The 22653-nt window shown below is 44.3% G+C and overlaps 1 protein-coding gene across 3 annotated transcripts in view; it reads left to right on the top strand.

Annotated features, from left to right (window-relative positions):
- Positions 1-20960, top strand: part of ankdd1a (ankyrin repeat and death domain containing 1A) — a 187113-nt gene extending 166153 nt beyond the window's left edge. For all 3 annotated transcript variants that reach the window (XM_048615945.1, XM_048615944.1, XM_048615943.1), the window contains one exon: positions 17273-20960. In XM_048615945.1, the coding sequence (XP_048471902.1) occupies positions 17273-17334 (62 nt within the window). In that variant the 3' untranslated portion in view covers positions 17335-20960. The remainder of the gene's footprint in view (positions 1-17272) is intronic.
- The last annotated feature ends 1693 nt before the right edge of the window (positions 20961-22653 follow it).

The raw sequence follows: 22653 nt of genomic DNA, 5'->3' as shown, positions 1-22653 counted from the left end.
GTTGGTGCCTATGTGGACCACGACTTGGGGCTGCTCCCCCTCCCCCTCAAGGATCCCGAAAACACGATCCGAGACATCACGGACCCAGGCACCTGGGAGGCAACACACCAACCGCGAGTCTCTCTCGTTCCCACAGAATCTCCTATCTGTCCCCCTAACTATGGAGTCCCCAATGACTAATGCTCTCCTCCTCTCCCCCCTTCCCTTCTGAGCAACAGGGACAGACTCTGTGCCAGTGACCTGTACCCCATGGCTTACCCCTGGTAAGTCATCCCCCTCAACAGTATCCAAAACGGTATACTTGTTTTTGAGGGGAATGGCCACAGGGGATCCCTGCACTGTCTGCCTGTTCCCTTTCCGTCCCCCAACTGTAACCCATCTACTTTTTTCCTGTACCTGAGGTGTGACTACCTCCCTGTAACTCCTCTCAATTACCCCCTCAGCCTCCCGAATGATCCGAAGTTCATCCAGCTCCAGCTCCAGTTCCCTAACACTGTTTCCGAGGAGCTGGAGTTGGGTGCACTTCCCGCAGATGAAGTCAGTGGGGACACTAGTGGTGACCCTTACCTCCCACATTCTACAGGAGGAGCATACAACTGCCCTAACATCCATTCCCACTGTTCTGAATTCCCAAACAGACAAATTAAAAAAAATATACTAGTAGCCTTACCAAATCAGCGCTCAGAACCTTTTTTTTTGGTTAGAGGAGGAGGATGGGTGGGAGACACTACCTCGGTAGTGTTTCGGGTAAAGCAACCGCCCAAATATATTACCTCACTTACTCCAAAAATGGAGTCACGCGAGGTAAGACTTTTATAACCGAAAAGCTCACCTTCCCAGGCTGCCCTCGCGCTTCCTCCTGGACTCCCGCCGCTGATTTGCAATACAATGTGATGCCAGTGACGCAAGTTCAGTTCCTGTACTAGCCGCATAGAGGTCCTCCCTTCTTGACCTTGCTCCTTGTCTAAGGCATGGTGATTCAGTTTACTGAACCAACTGTCTGACTGCCTCTGTGGACAAAGTTGTACCTCTGATGGAGTGCCAGGCCAGGTAGCCTCAGGAACTGCACTCTGTTGCTGAACTCATTAGTCCCCAGGACCAAAGGCATGGTGACAGTACAGTTAGCCCCTTCTTGAAAGGGGAAAGGGTGGTGCTAGGAGCCACACAAAACCTCATCTGTGTTTACCACTCAAGGTATTGTAAATGTGGCTGAGTATATCTCGCCTATCGGACACAAGCTCATCCGATTCAACGTCCACTGCAAGGGTGTACACTAACACATGGTAAAAGGGAGAGATAGAAGCAAACCAATTAAAGGCACTTTGGTGGCAGTGAAAAAAGCTCCAGGCAGTAAATTCTGTGCCGGAACTACTTGCTATATGAGAAAGCTTTTTTGTTACATCATCCTTGCTTCATCTGAACATCACTAATTCTATCTATAAATATCATTCTTTTTTCTTTTATGAGTGGGGACAGCTTCACCCTGTTCACTCTCTCCAACCTATTATGATATTGAAAGCCTGTCAAATCTCCTGTCAACTCTGATGAGAACAGTCCAACTTCCTCATATTCCTACTCCTGGAGCCTTTCTGCACTCTCTCCAATGCATTCAGGTTTTTCCTATAATGTGGAACCTACAATTGTACAAAAACTGAGGTCTAAAAGATGTCTTTTACAAGTTCAGCATCATCTCCCTGCTCTTGTGCTCTATGCCTGTATTAATAAAGCCGAGGAGACTGTACGCTTTATTAACTGTTCTCTCCACCTGTCCTACCATCTTCAGTTATCTGTACACATATTCACCCAGGTCTCTCTGCTCCTGTAACCCCTTTATACTTCTTCCCCCTTTTTTATATTGTCTTTCAATGTTTTTCTGACCAAAGTACATCACCTCACACTCCTCATTGAATCTCATCTGCGACCTATCCAACAACTCCATTAATTTGTCAATACCTGTTTGGTGTTAATGTTGTCCTCCTCAGTTTACAATTCTTCGAAATTTCATGTCATCCATAAACTTTGAAATTTTCCCCTGTACAACAACTTCCAGATCATTAATATATATCAGGAAAAGCAATGATTCCAATTCTGACCGATAGGGAGCTCCACTATAAAGCTTTCTCCAGCCCAAAAAAATCCCTTGATCATTGCTCTCTGTTTCCTATCACTCAGTCAATTTTGTATCGATGTAGCTGCTGGCCTTTCTATATGATGATATGTAACTTTCCTCACAAGCCTGTTGTGTGGCATTGTATCAAACGGCTTCCATGTCAACCCTCATTTACCCTTTCTGTTACCTCTGCAAAAATCACTAGCAAACTACTTAAACAAGGGGTGGTCATGACATAGCAGGATCGCTAGACTATTTGTCCAGAGATCCACGTAATGCTCTGGGGACCCGGGTTCGAATCCTGCCATAGCACGTGGTAGAATTTGAATTCTATGAAAATATCTGGAATTAAAAGTCTAATGATGACCATGAAACCATTGCTGATTGTTAGTTCACTAATGTCCTTTAGGGACCTTAACAAAACTGCTGTCCTCACCCAGTTTAGCCTACATGTGACTCCAGACCCATAACAATGTGGTTTACTCTTAACTGCCCTCAGTTAATTGGGAAATGAGCAATAAGTGGTGACCTTGCCGGTGACACCCACTTTCTTCATTAACCAATCCACCTCTTTCCATGTGATTACTAATTCTATCCTGAATAATTGCTTCTAGAAATATCCCCCACCACCGAAGTTAAACTAACTGGTCTGTCATTGCTGGGATTATCCTTACAACAAGGATGCAAAAGGTAGGATAGTCACAATTCTCCAGTCTTCTGGTACCTCCCTAAGTCTAGGAAAGATTATGGACAGTGCCCTTACAATTTCTACCGTCGATTCCATCAAAATCCTTGAGTGTATCTCATTCAGTCCTGGTGCTTAGTAAACTTTCAAATGCCGACAATCTATCCAAGACTTATTCCTCCTTTCTCATCATGATCTGGAGCATCCTTCTCTTTTGTAAAGATAATGCGAAGTATTTATTTACTACCTCCGCCATGCCACCTGCCTCGATCACCTCTAATTCTCCTCTAAGTGTTTTAAATTTTTTTTATGTTAATAGAAGTCTTTGGGATTTCCCTTTATGTTAGCTGCTAGTTTTTTCTCATAGCTCCACTTATTTTCTTATTTGCTTTGTCACCTTCCTCACCACCCACCAAATCTTTGGTATTCCTATTGATTCTCAGTTGTGTTTTCTGTCTTACACCTGTCATGAGCACACCTTATCTTCTAATATTAATTTTTACCTCCTTTGTTATCCACAGACTCTGGATTTGTTTGTCATACTTTTTTCATTCAAGGGAAAATACCTTGACTGTAACCAAACCATCTGTTCTTTGAAGGTGATCCATCGCTTAATTCTGTTTTTTTCTTCCAACATCTTATTCCAATCAAAATCTTGCTCGGCTCTGTTCTTGCCCTATTAAAGCCAGCTTTCTGTCAATTGATTTTTCTCACTCTGGATTGTTGTATTTTATTCACCAGTACTATCCTGAACCTTATGGTATAAAGATCACGATCTCCTAAATTTCTCCTGCGACACTTCACTCCACTTGGCTCACGTCACGACACGACACGTCACGTCACGTCACTTCCCGTCCAAGGACCAGGCCCCACAATGCATCATTCCTTGTTGGACTGGACACATACTGCTGTAAGAAACTCTCCCGAATATAGTTGATGAACTCGTGACCCTCGTTGCCCCTTAGATTATCAATATCCCAGTCAATATGGGGGTAATTGAAGTCCCCCATTATAAACACTCAATAATATTGGTATTACTCTATAATTTCCCTGCAGATTTGTTCCTCTACATCTTTTCCACTAGTTAGTGTTTATAGACTACACTGAGCAATGTAATTGGACACTCTTTATTCTGTTGCACCAGCTACATTGACTGTGTCCTTGAACCTGCTGAGGCATCTTCCTTCTCCAAAACTCCAATGCACTCCTTAACCAATATTCCTACCCTTTCTCCTTTCCTTCCTTTTCTATCTTTCTTGAATAATTTATACCCAGGAATATTTAACCCCCATTCTTGCCTTTCATCGTGCTGGTCTGCATCACTGCCACAACATCATAATTTCACATTGCAATCAGCATCTTGGCAGATGGAATATATTTTGGAGAAATGTAAGGTTATGCTCTTTGATAGGAACAATAAGGGAGCTGAATATTACTTAAGTGGAGAAAGGCTACAGAACAGAGGGATTTGGAAGTCCTCGTCCATGAATCACAAAATGCTAGAATCCAAATTCAGCATGCATTAGGGAAGGCAGATGGAATGTTTGCCTTTATATTAAAGAGAATTGAATGTAACAGTAGGGAGGTTTTGCTAAAACTGTACAAGACACTAGTCATACCACAGCTGAAATACTGTGAGCAGTTTGGGCTCCTGATCTAAGGTAAGATATACTGAGATAGTAGGAACTGCAGATGCTGGAGAATCTGAGATAACAAGGTGTAGAGCTGGATGAACACAGCAGGCCAAGCAGCATCAGAGGAGCAGGAAAGCTGACGTTTCGGGCCTAGACCCTTCTTCAGAATAAAGATGCTGCTTGGCCTGCTGTGTTCATCCAGCTCTACGCCTTGTTATCCAAGATATACTGACATTGGAGACAGTCCAAAGAAGGTTCAGTAGGCGGATACCAGATACAAACGGACTGAATCGTACAGTCATAGAGATCCATGGCACAGAAAGGGCCCTTTAGCCCATCATGTCTGTAGTCAAAAACAACCATCTAACTATTCTAATCCCATTTTTCAGCACTTGGCCCTTGGCCTTGTACCTTGGGCTCACAAGGCAGTGAGTTCCAGATTCCCACCACCCACTGGGTGGTGAGGTTTACCTCACATATCCTCTAAACCTCTTGCCCCTAAACCTATGCCCCTCATAATTTTATACATCACAATCATGTCCCCTCTCAATATCCTCTGCTCAAAGGAAACCAACCACAGTCTGTCCAAGAGATAGTAGGAACTGCAGATGCTGGAGAATCTGAGATAACAAGGTGTAGAGCTGGATGAACACAGCAGGCCGAGCAGGAAGGCTGACATTTCAGGCCTAGAGCCTTGGCCTGCTGTGTTCATCCAGCTCTACACCTTGTTATCACAGTCTGTCCAATCTCTCTTCAGTACTAAAACTCTCCAGTGCAAGCAACATTCTGGCAAATCTCTGCCCCCTGTCCAGTGCAATCACATATAATCTATGTAATGTGAGTCTAGAACTGTATGCCATATTCTCCAATATTTTATACAGTTCCAATATAACCTCCCTGCTCCTAAGCTTTATGCCTCGACTAATAAAAGCAAGTATCTTATATGCCTTAGCCATTTTATCCACCTGTGCTGATACCTTTAGGGATCATGGAATTCCTACTGTGTGGAAGCAGGCCATTTGGCCCGTCAAGTCCACACCGACGCTCCAAAGAGCATCCCACCCAGACCTTATCCCTACATTTCTCACCCTAGACACAATGGGCAATTTAGCATGGCCAATCCACCTAACCTGCACATCTTTGGACTGTGGGAGGAAACTGGAGCACCCGGAGGAAACCTATGCAGACACGGAGAATGTGCAAACTCTACACAGACAGTCACCTGAGGCTGGAATTGAACCCAGGTCCTGGCGCTGTGAAGCAGCAGTGCTAACCACTGAGCCATTGTGCGGCCACATGGGTGTTCATGCAGGGTCCTACAGTTCATCACATATTCCCTTGCCTTGTTTGCCTTCCCAAGGGAACCACTTCAGATTTATCCAGATTGAATTCTATTTACCACTGATCAGCCCGTCTATAGTCTGCTTACCAGGGAGCCAGAATAGCTTCAGAATGTATGAGGGAGGAGCATGGAGTAGTGGGTATATAAAAATACAATCAAGGATTTGAGCTAACTTACTAGGGAGCTGGAGCCTATGGGGTAGGTGTGTGGAGCACTGAGTATATAAATTCATAGAATCCCTACAGTGTGGAAGCAGGCCCTTTGGCCCAACAAGTCCACACCGACCCTCAGACTATCCCACCCAGGCCCATCCCCAGACACTATGGGCAATTTAGCATGGCCAATCCACCTAGCCTGCACATCTTTGGATTGTGGTAGGAAACTGGAGCACCTGGAGGAAACCTATGCAGACACGGGGAGAATGTGCAAACTTCACACAGACAGTCGCCCAAGGCTGGAATTGAACCCAGGTCCCTGGCGCTGTGAGGCAGCAGTGCTAACCACTGACCCACCGTGCTGTCCGAAATCTTTATATAATTTCACTCAGTCTGAATTAGGGGCAAAAACAGTGTTGTCACAGGTAAGCAGTGAGCTAATTGGCTGGTAATAGAACTACACATAAGAGCTCTCCCTAAATTGCAGTTTTTTTAAAATGTGTGAAATTATTTAGGAGTAAAGACTAAGGAAGTTTAAACCATGGCAGGTGAGAACAGCTGAGTGGAATGTGTGTGCTGTCACGTATGGGGAGTCACAGACCGTACCTTTGTCCACAATGACCATGTATGGTCCCAACCGAAGAAACAGGAGTTCCAGGTTTTGGAGCTTAAGCAGCGGCTGGAAACACTGTGGCACATCCATGAGGATGTGAGGTATGAGGATAGCACTGCACCTGCAGGGACTGGAGGAAAGAAGGGAATGGGTGACCAGCAGGCAAGAGAAAGTGGGAAATAGTAAGTTTGTAAATTTGCAGAGGACACCAAAATTGGTGGTATAATGGATGTTAATCAATTTGGTCAATGGGCTGAAGAGTGGCAGATGGAGTTTAATTTGGATAAATGTGAGGTATTCCACTTTGGTAACACAAACAAAGACAGGATTATACAATTAATTCTAGTGTTGTAGAATAGAGAGACCTAGAGGTTCAGGTACATAATTCTTTGAACTTTGTGTCATAGGTAGACAGGGTGGTTAAGAAAGCACTTAGCACACTGTCTTAATTGCTCAGACCTTTGAGTATAGGAGTTGAGACATCATGTTGAGGTTGTACAAGATGTTGGTGAGGCCTGTTCTGGAGTGCTGTGTTCTGTTCTGATCACCCTGCTATAGGAAGGAAATTACTAAACTGGACAGGGTTCAGAAAAGATTTACCAGAATGTCGCTGGGAATGGAGAGTTTGAGATATAAAAATAGATTAGCAAGACTGGGATGTATTTCACTGGAGTGTAGGAGTTTGAGGGGTGACCGTATAGAGCTTTATAAAATCATGAGGGGTATAGATATGGTGTGACAAGGGTCTTTTCCCTAGGATGGGGGGAGTTCAAAACTGTGGAGCATATTTTTAAGTTGAGAAGGGAAAGATTTAAAAAGGACATGATGGGCAACTTTCTTACACAGAGAGTGGTTCATGTGTGGAATGAACTGGATGCAGGTACAGTTACAATGTTTAAAAGACATTTGGATAAGTTCATGAATAGGAAAGGTTTGGAGGGATATGGGCTAAGCACAGGCAGGTGGGAATAGTTTAGTTTGGGAACAGTTTAGTTTGGGAACATGGTTGGCGTGGACTGGTTGGACCGAACAGTATGTTTCCGTATTGTATGACTCTATGATTAGGGCAGGAGCCCCCTGTGGTTGTGCTCACAAATCAGTTTTCTATTCTGGAAGCTGAGGAGGGTGCTGAACCAGGCTTCTGGCATGAAAAACAACCTGATTTTACAGAACGGGAGGAAGAATGAAGCAGGAGTGAAAGTGCTTAGTTAGGGGAACAGACAGGTGTTTCTATGGTAGTAGACGTGACTGTAGGATAGTATTGCCTCCCTGGTGCCAGGGTCTGGGATGTCATTGAGTGGTTGCAGGGCATCCTGAAGGGAAGGCTGATAACACAGATTGTGGTGCACATCAATACCAACAGTATCGGTAGAATGAGGGATGGTGTCTTGCATCAAGTTTTCCGGGAGTTGGGCAGTATATTAAGAAGCAGGGCCTCTAAGGCTGTAATCGCACGATTACTCTTGGTGCCACATACTAACGAGCACAGAAATAGGAGAATAGAGCAGATGAATGTATAGCTCAAGAGTTGGTGCAGAAGGAGGATTTTAGATTTCTGGGTCATTGGTATTATTTCTGGGGAAGGTAGGACAAGTGGGACGGTCTGCACCTGAACCAGAATGGGACTAATATCCTTGTGGGAGAGTTTGTTAGTGCTGTTGGGAAGAGTTTAAACTAATTCAGCAGGGGCAGGGACATAGTGTGTTAGCTCATAGCGACCCAGCGCAACAAAGAACAAAGAACATAGAAAATTACAGCACAGGAACAGGCCCTTCGGCCCTCCAAGTCTGCGCCGATCCACATCCTCTATCTAAACCTGTCGCCTATTTTCCAAGGATCTGTATCCCTCTGCTCCCTGCCCATTCATGTATCTGTCTAGATACATCTTAAAGGACACCTCTACCACCTCCGCTGGCAACACGTTCTAGGCATCCACCACCCTCTACGTAAAGAACTTTCCATGCATATCTCCCTTAAACGTTTCCCCTCTCACCTTGAAATCGTGACCCCCAATAATTGAGTCCCCCACTCTGGGGAAAAAGCTTCTTGCTATCCACTCTGTCTATACCTCTCATGATTTTGTAGACCTCAATCAGGTTCCCCCCTCAACCTCCGTCTTTCTAATGTAAATAATCCTGATCTACTCAACCGCCCTCCATACCAGGCAACATACTGGTGAACCTCCTCTGCACCCTCTCCAAAGCATCCACGTCCTTTTGGTAATGTGGCGACCAGAACTGTACGTAGTATTCCAAATGTGGTCGAACCAAAGTCCCATACAACTGTAACATGATCTGCCAACTCTTGTACTCAATACCCCGTCCGATGAATGAAAGCATGCCGTAACCCTTCTTGACCACTCTATCCACCGGCATTGCCACCTTCAGGGTACAATGGACCTGAACACCCAGATCTCTCTGTGCATCAATTTTCCCCAGGGCTTTTCCATTTACCGTATAAGTTCGCTCTTGAATTGGATCTTCCAAAATGCATCACCTCGCATTTGCCTGGATTGAACTCCATCCGCCATTTCTCCGCCCAACTCTCCAATCTATTTATATTCTGCTGCATTCTCCGACAGTCCCCTTCACTGTCTGCTACTCCACCAATCTTAGTGTCATCTGCAAACTTGCTAATCAGACCATCCAGACCTTCCTCCAGATCATTTATGTATATCACAAACAACAATGGTCCCAACACAGATCCCTGTGGAACACCACTGGTCATAGTTCTCCATTTTGAGAAACTCCCTTCCACTACAACTCTCTGTCTCCTGTTGCCCAGCCAGTTCTCTATCCATCTAGCTGGTACACCCTGGACCCCATGCGACTTCACTTTCTCCATCAGCCTACCATGGGGAACCTTATCAAACACCTGACTGAAGTCCATGTATGTGACATCTACAGCCCTTGCCTCATCTATCAACTTTGTCACTTCCTCAAAGAATTCTATCAAGTTGGTAAGACATGACCTTCTCTGCACTAAACCATGCTGCCTATCGCTAATAAGCCCATTTTCTTCCAAATGTAAATAGATCCTATCTCTCAGTATCTTCTCCAGCAGCTTCCCCACCACTGACGTTAGGCTCACCGGTCTGTAATTACCTGGATTATCCTTGCTACCCTTCTTAAACAAGGGGACAACATTAGCAATTCTCCAGTCCTCCGGGACCTCACCTGTGTTCAAGGTTGCGGCAAAGATATCTGTTAAGGCCCAAGCTATTTTCTCTCTCACTTCCCTCAGTAACCTGGACTGGATCCCATCCAGACCTGGGGACTTGTCCACCCTAATGCTTTTTAGAATACCCAACACTTCACCCCTCCTTATGCCGACTTGACCTAGAGTAATCAAACATCTATCCCTAACCTCAACATCCGTCATGTCCCTTTCCTCGGTGAATACCGATGTAAAATACTCATTGAGAATCTCACTCATTTTCTCTGACTCCTTGCATAACTTCCCTCCTTTGTCCTTGAGTGGGCCAACCCTTTCTCTAGTTACCCTCTTGCTCCTTATGTACGAATAAAAGGCTTTGGGATTTTCCTTAACCCTGTTTGCTAAAGATATTTCATGACCCCCTTTAGCCCTCTTAATTCCTCATTTCAGATTGGCCCTACTTTCCCGATATTCTTCCAAAGCTTCGTCTGTTTTCAGTCGCCTAGATCTTATGCATGCTTCCTTTTTCCTCTTTGCTAGTCTCACAATTTCACCTGTCATCCATGGTTCCCTAATCTTGCCCTTTCTATCCCTCATTTTCACAGGGACATGTCTGTCCAGCACTCTAATCAACCTCTCTTTAAAAGCCTCCCACATATCAAATGTGGATTTACCCTCAAACAGCTGGTCCCAATCTACATTCGCCAGCTCCTGCCAAATTTTGCGATAGTTGGCCTTCCCCAAATTTAGCACTCTTCCTTTATGACCATAGAACATAGGACATAGAACATAGATCATTACAGCGCAGTACAGGCCCTTCAGCCCTCGATGTTGCATCGACCTGTGAAACCAATCTGAAGCCCATCTAACCTAAACTATTCCATTATCATCCATATGTTTATCCAATGACCATTTAAATGCCCTTAAAGTTGGCGAGTCTACTACTTTTGTAGGCAGGGCATTCCACGCCCTTACTACCCTCTGAGTAAAGAACCTACCTCTGACATCTGTCCTATATCTATCACCCCTCAATTTAAAGCTATGTCCCCTCGTGCTAGCCACCACCATCCGAGGAAAAAGGCTCCTACTGTCCACCCTATCTAATCCTCTGATCATCTTGTATGTCTCTATTAAGTCACCTCTTAACCTTCTTCTCTCTAACGAAAACAGCCTCAAGTCCCTCAGCCTTTCCTCCATACCAGGCAACATCCTGGTAAATCTCCTCTGCACCCTTTCCAAGGCTTCCACATCCTTCCTATAATGCGGTGACCAGAACTATAAGCAATACTCCAAGTGCGGCCGCACCAGAGTTTTGTACAGCTGCAACATGACCTCATGGCTCCGAAACTCAATCCCTCTACCGATAAAACCTAACACACCCTACACCTTCTTAACAACCCTATCAACCTGGGTGGCAACTTTCAGTGATCTATGCACATGGACACCGAGATCTCTCTGCTCATCCACACTACCAAGAATCTTACCATTAGCCCAGTACTCTGTATTCCTGTTACTCCTTCCAAAGTGAATCACCTCACACTTTTCCGCATTAAATTCCATTTGCCACCTCTCAGCCCAGCTCTCTGTAACCTACAACATCCTTCCACACTATCCACAACTCCACCGACTTTGGTGTCATCCGCAAATTTACTAACCCATCCTTCTACGCCCTCATCCAGGTCGTTTATAAAAATGACAAACAGCAGTAGCCCCAAAACAGATCCTTGCACTACACCACTAGTAACTGAACTCCAGGATGAACATTTCCCATCAACCACCACCCTCTGTCTTCTTACAGCTAGCCAATTTCTGATCCAAACCACTAAATCACCCTCAATCCCATGCCTCTGTATTTTCTGCAATAGCCTACCGTGGGGAACCTTATCAAATGCTTTACTGAAATCCATATACACCACATCAACCGCTTTACCCTCATCCACCTGTTTGGTCACCACTCTCGTCTTTGTCCATGAGTATTGTAAAACTTATGGAACTGTGATCACTATTCCCAAAGTAATCCCCTACTGAAATTTCAACCACCTGGCCGGGCTCATTCCCCAACACCAGGTCCAGTACGGCCCCTTCTTGAGTTGGACTATTTACATACTGCTCTATAAAACCCTCCTGGATGCTCCTTACAAATTCTGCTCCATCTAAACCCCTAACACTAAGTGAATCCCAGTCAATGTTGGGAAAATTAAAATCTCCCATCACCACCACCCTGTTGCTCCTACATCTTTCCATAATCTGTCTACATATTTGTACCTCTATCTCATGCTCGCTGTTGGGAGGCCTGTAGTATAGCCCCAACATTGTTACTACACCCTTCCTATTTCTGAGCTCTGCCCATATTGTCTCACTGCTCCAGTCCTCCACAGTGCTCTCCTTCAGCACAGCTGTGATATCCTCTTTGATCAGTAATGCAACTCCTCCTCTCTATCCTGCCTGAAGCATCTATATCCTGGGATATTTAGTTGCCAATCTTGCCCTTCCCTCAACCAAGTCTCAGTAATAGCAATAACATCATACTCCCAGGTACTAATCCAAGCCCTAAGTTCATCTGCCTTACCTATTACACTTCTCGCATTAAAACAAATGCACCTCAGACCACCTGTCCCTTTGCGTTCATCATCTGCTGTCTGCCTACCCTTCCCCTTTGTCACACTGACTTCATTATCTAGTTCCTTACAGGCTTTAGTTACTACCTCCTTACTGTCCACTGACCTCCTCATTTGGTTCCCATCCCCCTGCCACATTAGTTTAAACCCTCCCCAACAGCGTAAGCAAAAACACCCCCTAGGACATTGGTTCCAGTCCTGCCCAGGTGTAGACCGTTCGATTTGTAATAGTCCCACCTCTCCCAGAACCGGTCCCAATGTCCCAAAGATCTGAACCCCTCCCTCCTGCACCATCTCTCAAGCCACTCATTTATCCTGCCTATTCTTTCATTTCTACTCTGACTAGCACGTGGCACTGGTAGCAATCCTGAGATTACTACCTACGTTTTAAATCGGCTCCTAACTCCCTAAATTCTGCTTGTAGGACCTCATCCCGTTTATTACCTATATCATTGGTGCCTATATGCACCATGATAGCTGGCTGTTCACCCTCCCCCTTCAGAATGTCCTGCAGTCGATGTGAGACATTCCTGACCCGTGCACCTGGGAGGCAACATACCATTCGGGAGTCTCGTTTTCAACCACAGAACCGCATATCTACTCCCCTTACAACTGAATCCCCTATGACTATAGCCCTTCCACTCTTTTTCCTGACCTTCTGTACAGCAGAGCCAGCCACGGTGCCATGAACCTGGTGACTGCTGCCTTCCCCTGGTGAGCAATCTCCCCCAACATATCCAAAACGGTATACCTGTTTTGGAGGGAGATGACCGCAGGGGGCACCTTCCCGGCAGGCCCCTGGTCCTCGCTCTCACCGCTCCCGCTGCTGCTGCTGCTGCAAAAATGGAGGCCGCTGAATGCACGAGGTAAATATTTAAATGGGAAACTTACCTTCCCAGCAGGCCCCTCGTCCTCGCTCTCACCACTCCCGGCACTGCTGCAAAAATGCAGACCGCTGATTCCATGAGGTTTGTATTTAAATGGGAAACTTACCTCCCGGCAGCCCCCTGGTCCTCGCTCTCACAACTTAAAAAAGGAACCAAGGCAGAGCCAGTCTCAAGAGCATAAGGCGAGGCTTGATGGCCTCTACTTCAATGTGAGGATTATCAGATGAGTTAAGGCTGTGAATTGACAACTTGGAACTGCGATGTTGTTGCAATCACAGATGTGATTGAGGGAGGGGCAGAGAAAAGCTTTTTATGCCAACATGTAGAGTCCTACAAGGTACAGTTGGTGCTGAACCTAATTTTAGGAAATGAAGCCAGATTGAGGTGACAGTGGGGGAGCATTTTAATGATAGCGACCACATCACCATATATTTTAAATTTGTTATGAAAAAAAATGAAAGGTGGTCTACAAAAAAGGGTTTTGGATTGGGGTAAGGCAGATACTATTAAAATAAGACAAGATTTGGCCAAAATGAACTGGGAACAGCTAATTGACGGTAAATCTGCAGGAGAACAGTGGGAGATGTTCATAAAGATACTGGGGAATACAGGCCCAACAGGAAATGTAGAAGCAGTAGGCCGAGATAACCCTGGATGTCGAGGAATACTCAGTACTGGATAAAAAGTAAAAGAGAGACAGGTTGTTACAGTTCTGAGGAAGGGTCACCGGACCCGAAACGTTAACTCTGTTTTTCCCTCCACAGATGCTGCCAGACCTGCTGAGCTTTTCCAGCAACTTTGTTTTTGTTCCTGATTTACAGCATCCGCAGTTCTTTTGGTTTTTAGTTACAAAAAGTGCTGTATTGGAGGTTTTGGAGGATTTAATAGTGGACAAATCCCCAGGTCTGGATGATTTGTATCTTAGGCTGTTATGAGAGATAAGGGAGGAAATTACAGGGGCTCTAACCCAAATTTCTAAATTTTCTCTGGCCACAGGGAGGTGCCAGAGGACTGGAGGACCTCCATTTGTTTCACTTTACAACAAGGGTGGTAGAGATAGACAAGGGAACTACAGACCAGTCAGTCTAACATCACTGGTAGGGAAGCTATTGGAGAAAATAGCAAAGGAGAAAATTTAACCTACATTTAGAGAGGCAAGGTTTGATCATGGATGGACAGCATGGCTTTGTCAGATGGAGGTCATGCCTAACAAATCTGATGGAATTTTTCAAGGAGGTGACCAAGTGTTGAGATGACGGTAAGACAGTGATGAAGTTTATATGGATTTCAGCAAGGGCTTTGGCATGGGGAATCTGATTAAAAAAGGTAGAAACTCATGGGATCAAGGGTAAATTAGCAAGTTGAATCCAAAATTGGCTTTGTGATAGGAGACAGAGGGTGGTGGTAGAAGACTGTTTGTGTAACTAGAGTCAGTGCACATTTACATAACACATGGCTCAGTGTTTGGCCCCTCATTGTTTGTGATAATTATGAATGACATAGGTGAGAATGTGGGTGGATGATAAAAGTTGACACAGAGTGAGTGTTTGATGGTGAGGAAGGAAGTGTTGGGTTATAAGTGGATTGGTCAGATGGACAGATCAGTGGCAGATGGAATTTAACCCTGATAAATGTGAGGTGATGCACTTTGTAAGAAGGAACCAGACAAGGGAGTACTCGGTGATTGGAAAGACACTAGGAAGCTAAGAGGAAGTGAGGGATCTTGGGGTGTTTGTCCACGGATCCCTGAAGGTGGCAGGACAAGTTAATAGGGTAGTTAAGAAAGCAAACAGGACATTTGCCTTTTTCAGTCACAGCATAGATTATAAGAACAGCTGTGCAGAAGTTTTGTCAGGCCATAGCTGAAATATTGTGTGCAGTTCTGGTCACCACACTACAAGGATGATGTGAATGGGATGGTGTGCAAAGGAGATTCACCAGGATTTTAAGGAGGAAGAAGATTTAAAAAAGACATGAGGGGCAATTTTTTTTTTACACAGTGTAATTCATGTGTGGAATGATCTTCCAGAGGAAGTGGCGGATGCGGGTACAGTTACAAAGACATTGAGATAAGTTCATGAATAAGAAATGTTTGGAGGGATATGGCCATGCGCAGGCAGGTGGGAATAATTTACTTTGGGGTATTGGTCGGCATGGACTGTTGGACCGAAGGGTCTGTTTCCATGCTGTATGACTCTATGTTGCCAGAGATGGAACATTTAGCTATGAAGAGAGGCTGGATAAGCTCTGGTTGTTTTTCTTTGGAGCAGAGAAGGTTGAGGGAGGACATGAAAGAGGTGTATAAGATTATGAAGAGCGTGGACAGGGTGAATAGATAGCAGCAGTTCCCCTTAGTCAAAGGGTCAGTAACAAGAGGGCATAATTTTAAAATGAAAAGCAGAACGTTTAGAGGGATATGAGAAATACCTTTTCACCCAGATAGTGTTTGGCATCTGGAATGCATTGTCTGGGAGGGTAGTTGAGGCAGAAAATCTCACAACTTTTAAAAAAGTACTTAGATGAGCACTTGAAATGTCATAACATTTGAGGCTATAGGCTTAGTGCAGGAAAATGTACGTAGTAGTGAATTTTTGGTGGTACTGACTCAATGGGCTGAAGGGCCTCATCTGTACTTTGTGATTCTATGACTCTAAAAGCATTGTCCTCATCTACATAGCTGGTCAGACATGACCTCCCCTTAACATAACCATGCTGACTGTTTATTTAGAACCCTACCTACATCCTCTGGCTCTATGCACAAATTACAGCTCTGGTCCTAAATGAGCTCTTTCCATAATTATTTTTGTATCCTTAATGTACGTGTAAAATAATTTTGGATTTTTTTATTATCTCTTTCCTTTATTTTACCTGCCATTATTCTTTTATGAAAACCAAAAGAAGTGTGGATGCTGTAAATCAGAAAGAATAACAGAAATTGCTGGAAAAGCTCAGAAGTTCTGGCAGCATCTGTGGAGAGAAATCAGAGTTAATATTTTGGGTTAAGTGACCTGCTAAGCATTTCCAGCAATTTCTGTTTTTGTTTATTATTCCTTTATGTCCCCTTTTATCTCTTTTTAAGTTTCCTCTTGCACATTCTATACCCCTCAAAGACTTCAGCTGTTTTGAGCCCCCGATGACTGCAATAAACTGTCCCTGTTCTCTTAATCTAATGCTATATATCCCTCAATATTCAGGGATCACAGGATTTGATGGCCCTGTCCTTTTTCTTTATTGGAACACGTTGGGCCTGAACTCTCCATGTTTCTTCTGAGGAGGGGTTGAGTTGATTGAGCCCGTACTCGTTGAAAATAGAAGAATGAGCAGTGACCTTATTGAAACTTACATGATTCTTAGAGGACTTAGTGTCACATAGCATGGAAACAGGTGCTGCCCAGTTTTGACAATTAATCTAGTCACATGTGGTCCATATCCATCCATACCAATTCCATCCATGGGGTTGTCCAAATGTTTCTTAAATGACAAAATTGTACTCACCTCCACCACTACCTCTGGCAGCCCGTTTTCCAGACACTCTCCACTTTCTGTGTGAAAGAACTGCCCTTCTGGACCCTTTTGTGTTTCTTCTCTTAAGCCTATGCCCCCTAGTTTTAGACTCCCCCATCACGAGGAAAAGCAGTTGTCCATCTACCTTATCTATGCCTCTCGTGAATAGACCTCTTTAAGCTCACCCCTCAGTCTGAACTCCAGGGAAAAGCTCCCAGCTTATGCAGCCTATCCTTATAAATCAAACTTTCCAGTCCAGGTGGCATCCTAGTAAATCTTTTTTGCACTCTAAGTTTAGTAATATCCTTTCTAAAGTAGAACTGCATGTAGTACTCCAAATATGGCCTGAAAAAAAATTTTTTCTGTAGAAGGGTCTAGACCCAAAACATCAGCTTTCCTGCTTCTCTGATGCTGCCTTGGCCTGCTGTGTTCATCCAGCTCTACACCTTGTTATCTCAGATTCTCCCGCATCGGCAGTTCCTACTATCTCTCTACCACAGGATGTAGTTGTAAAATAAGTCTCTAATTATTTATTTTGTTAATTATGTTTAATGCATTTATTTTTCAGAAAGTATCCGAAGAAAAGCAAATGCTGACTGCAGTTCTCCCAGGAAATGTGCAGTGATGTGATGTCTGAGGAACTGAATCCTGAAGATTTAGAGTAACTGAAGAATTTTGTTCCCATGAACAAGAGTCAGAGTGTAGATGCTGAACTTTGAGCAAGGATTGGCACTACCAAAAAGTAACTGTGTGGATTTTCAAATTAACTACTTGATCTCAACACATCAGTACAAAATCTATAAGCGGATTTGGTCACATAATGAGTGATAATCACACCATCACAACCTGACTGCAATTATACAGATCATTATTATTTCTATTAAACTACATAAAAGATTGTGATGCTGTAAAAGTCAAAGTTACAAAAAAGGGTGGCCCAAATTTTAATTTGAATTGATCAGTTTTTCTGGGACATTTGATAATTAAATCATTGATAACCAAAAAAAAGGCAGTACTTACCCAAACCTTTGCAACAGGATCAGGCAGCAAACACAAGGGTCGGTTGCTTGTGTAATGCTTGGAAAGATAATACAAGGAATTCATTCATCTTTAGCGGATGCAGTGTTTTATACACTACTAAAATTAGCAATTCCAGAATTGCATCCACAAATATGAGCGTGTTCTCTCACAAAGACCAAGTGATGGTTATTTTGGGGAGGACTGGAATATATATCTATTTCAATGAAGATTTTCTCCATCAAAAACATCACTATTTTTCAATATATTTATTTAATTTATTCATTAATACTTTTCAATACATTCATTTAGAATTAATCAATTTTTTGTACAACTGAATGAAATTGCTGCTCATCATTGCATTGTTGATTTTAAAAAGTGCCATGGTTTACAGCAAAAACTATTGTTGTAACTTGGCACAATGGTGTCAACATCATCACACTACCAGCCTATTACCCTCAGCCAGGAGCCATTACTCTAACTGTCTATGTCATAGATCTGTTTACCAACCTGCTTATCATGTCTACATCTGATCAGGGAGTTCCTCTGATCCCCCTGCACCTTGGTATATGGGTGACAAGTCTACTGCCTGCTTTGATCAATGTTCATCGAATGGATGTTAGGTGAGAATTCTTTGGATGTACTTATGAATAGTTTCGGACTAATACACTATGCAAGAGATAAAATTCAATCACCTGATATTCCAGTATATTTTCTGTAACAACACAAATAACTTGTGTGTTTTTCTGAGAGCTGACCCTTTGTGAACCAAATTTAAAATCAAAGCATGCTCAAATATAGATTAACAACAAGTCCCACATCCTACAGACTAAGGGGGTGGCCAGGGGAACCCGCATGGGCCCAAGCTATACCTGCATCTTCTTAGGATACGTGGAACAATCCCTCTTCCGCTGCTGCACTAGCACTATTCCCCACCTCTTCCTCCACTACATCGATGACAGTATTGGCACTGCCTCGTGCTCCCAGGAAGTGCTTGAACAGTTCATCAACTTTACTAACACCTTTCACCCCAACCTCAAGTTCACCTGGACCATCTCTGATACTTCTCTCTCCTTCCTGAACCTCTCTGTCTCCATCTCTAGTGACCACCTCGAAACTGATATCTATTTCAAGCCCACCAACTCCCACAGCTACCTTGACTACACCACTTCTCACCCACCTTCCTGAAAGAATGCGATCCCCTACTCCCAATTCCTCTGCCTCCGCCGCGTCTGCTCCCAAGATGGCACGTTCCACTCCCGAACATCCCAGATGTCCTCTTATTTCAAGGACCGCAACTTGCCCCCTTCGGTGCTCGAGAATGCTCTCAACAGCATCTCTTGCGTTTCCCACATCTCTGCTCTCATATCCCCTCCCCCAACAAAAACAAAGACAGAATCACCCTTGTCCTCACATATCACCCCACTCATCTCCGTTTCCAACATATCATTCTCTGCCACCCACAATCCGGCCCCACAACCAAAGATATATTTCCCTCCCCCACCCCTATCTGCCTTTTCTAAGGACCAATCTCTCACGACTCCCTCATCCGCTCCACACTCCCCACTAGTCCCACCATCCCTGGCACCTTTCCCTGCAACCACAGGAAGTGCTACACCTGCTCCTACACCTCCCCCATCACCTCCATACAAGAACCCAAAAAAACCTTCCACATCAGACAAATGTTCACCTGCACATCCGTCAATGTGGTCTATTGCTCCCGATGTGGCCTCCTCTACATCGGTGAGACCAAGCGGAGGCTCAGAGACCGCTTTGTCGAGCACCCGCGCTTTGTTCGTGACAAATGACAACACCTCTGGTTGCGAACCATTTCAACTCCCCCTCCCACACCCTGGACGACTTGTCCATTCTGGGCCTCTTCCAGTGTCACAATGACACCACCTGAAAACTGGAGGAGCAGCACCTCATATTCCGCATTGGGAGCCCAAAGACCTAAACGTGGACTTTACCAGTTTCAAAATCTCCCTACCCCCGGCCTCATCCCATGACCAACCCTTCCTCTCAGCCCCACCTCCTTGACCTGTCCTCTTCTCTCCAACCTATCCGCTCCTCCCACCTCACTGACCAATCCCCACCGTTGCCTACCTGCACTCACCTATCACCATCCCACCTACCTTCCTCAGCCCTACCCCTACTCTCAGAGCTCCCTGACCCCTCCCCCATTTCTGAAGAAGGGTCCTGAGCCGAAATGTCAATTTTCCTGCTCCCCTGATGCTGCCTGGCCTGCTGTGTTCCTCCAGTTCCACACTGTGTTATCTACTGGGCTTGTACTCCATTATCCACTAAGATTTACAGTGGCTCCAATCTGCGTTAAGATTGTTCAAAATCTTCCTCTTTAGCTGATGCGTCCATGTTTGAACAATGCAAATTGTTGGATTTGACTTAGTTTCAAGAGGTCTAGCCTGTCACAACTGAGGATGAGAAAGAGTTGGAATAGATGCAGCTTTCCTCTATGAAAAGTTGTATCGGCCTCAGCATTGAAAGAAACCCAGTAGCAATGGTTTCTCATCTCTAAAATCTAAGTGCCTGATTTTCATATCACAAAGGAGCAGAAATTCTAGCAATCGTTTTGAAGTGCAGTGATTACGGGCTTTAAAGATAACTGTTTTATCACTATGGTCAGTGAGTCTCAGCACTATGTGTTCATAATCATTTCTCCTATGTTCAAAATACTTGCATTGTAGAAACTGTTCAGCAAAGGTTTCTGTTAGTCAGTTTCATACTTCCAAGTGACAATCTGCATTTGTACAGTAATCTTAATGTAGAAAGAGAAGTCAAAACTTCACACAAGAAAAATTGGACAAGCACAACAAAGAAGTTTATTTGAACAAATAAAACAGAACATGCTAGACTTACTTCAACTTGCCAGCATTTTGCTTTTATGTTTAAACAATGCTGTTTTGTAAGACCATAATAAACAGGAACAGGAATAGGCCAATTGGCCTTTCGAGCCTGCTAAGTCATTCAATGGGATCATGGCTGATCCGATATTCCTTATGTCTATTTTCCTACCTTTTCTCCATAATCTCTGATTGCCACTAATCAAGAATATATCTATTTCAATCTTAGACATACACAAGGATTCTGCCCCCACAGCTCACTGTGTCAAGAAGTTCCAAAGGCTTACACTCTCTGAGAGAAGAAATTTCTCCTCATCTCAATCTTAAATTGGCACCCTTTTATTCTAAGTCAATGTCCTCTGGTCCCAGACTCTTGCATGAGGGGAAACAGCCTCTTAAAGATTTATTCTGTCAAGTCCTTTAAGAAGCCTGTGTGTTTTAATGAGGTCACCTCTCATTCTCCTAAACTCCAGTGAGCAGAGTCCCTTTGCTCATAAGACAATTCCTCCAGACCAAGGCTCATCCTTGTGAATCGTCCCTGGGAGAGTGCAGGGTCATCATGTTCCAATAAAGACAAAGGGTGGGACCATCAAATTCTATGAACCTTAAATATCAAGGAATATACCTGATTGGATAAAGAGCAAAAGGGAATCTTACAGCAGATACCAAGCATGGTGGCTCAGTGGTTAGCACTGCTGCCTCACAGTGCCAAGGACCCCAGATCAATTCCAGTCTCGGGCAACTGGGTGAAAGGATTTTGCGCATTCTCCCCATGTCTGCATGGGTTTCTTCTGGGTGCTCCGGTTTCCTTCCATAGTCCAAAGATGTGCAGGTTAGGTGGATTGCCCAAAACATAATTGCCCATGGTGGTCCAGGGATGTGCAAGCTAGGTGGTTTAGTCATAGAAAATGCAGGGTTACAGGAATGGGGTAGATATTCTTAGGACGGTCTGTGTGGGCTTGTTGGGCCGAATATCCTGTTTCCACCCTGTAGAGATTCTGTGAAGAGTACAGAATGTGCAAACGTGTAGTGATTGGAACCAGGTGGATCTTGTTGACTACGAGATCCTTGATTGTGGTTGTTAACCTGGGTCAATCAGGAAGCACTGGTTGACCAGTATAAACGGGGGATTTAGAATCTCCCGAGTTCAGGGGACTGACTCCGAGTGGGCTGGCAATGGCTAGTGTACCGTGTACAATTAAATAAAGGGTACCTCTGTGACGGGACACCAGCCTCTGTGCAGTTATTTCAGTGGTGATGGGAGAAAACAGTACATGGCTGAAGAACATTCACTTGCAACAGTTATCTTGGAGTTGGGGTAAACATTTCTGGTATCATGCCTTTATTTGGGAAGCTTAATTTGTTTGATCCTGCTGTTGTAGACTGGCCCAGTATGTGGAAAGAATGTGATTTTTTTTTCTAGACAAATGACATTGGGGCAGATGAAAAGCAACAAGTAATCTTTCTGACTGCTTGCGGACCTGCAGCATTTTCGGTTATAAAGTGCCTAACTTTCCCAGAGGCACCAGACACTAAAACTTTCCAAAAGTTGACGGAGTTGGTTAAGGAATATTATGACCCCACACCTCCTCTAATTCTGAATCATTATTGGTTTTATTTGGCTGTTAAGAGAACTGGTGTGAATCCATTTCAGGATTTTTGACGAGGTTAGGACAACTGGCAGAGGCATGTGATTTTGGGTTAACCCTAAATGAGATGCTGAGAGACCATTTGGATGTGGGATTAATGACATAACCATGCATAAGCGCCTACTAGCTGAATCCCAACTGGACTTCAAACAGGCACTACAACTGGCTTTGTCATTAGAAAATGTGGCAAGTTGAGCTTGGGAGCTAGAAGGCATCCCAATGAAAGTGGACACCTTCACCTGTCCTACTGAGCTTGGGGAACACTACTTGACTGTAGGCAATTGGAGAGCCTCATGCAGGGCATATCCTGAGCAGAGGGACCCTAGGTCAGCCCATAGCAGAACCCCACAATAATGCCAAGCATTGGCTAAAATGTTCTACAGGATCTGGGCCAGCAAGCCATTGTAGTTGTGAACTTGAGT

This window comes from Rhincodon typus, chromosome 33 (assembly GCF_021869965.1).
Source record: "Rhincodon typus isolate 14 chromosome 33, sRhiTyp1.1, whole genome shotgun sequence".
In the NCBI taxonomy this organism is placed as follows: domain Eukaryota; kingdom Metazoa; phylum Chordata; class Chondrichthyes; order Orectolobiformes; family Rhincodontidae; genus Rhincodon; species Rhincodon typus.
This window is presented reverse-complemented; position numbering and strand designations above follow the sequence as displayed.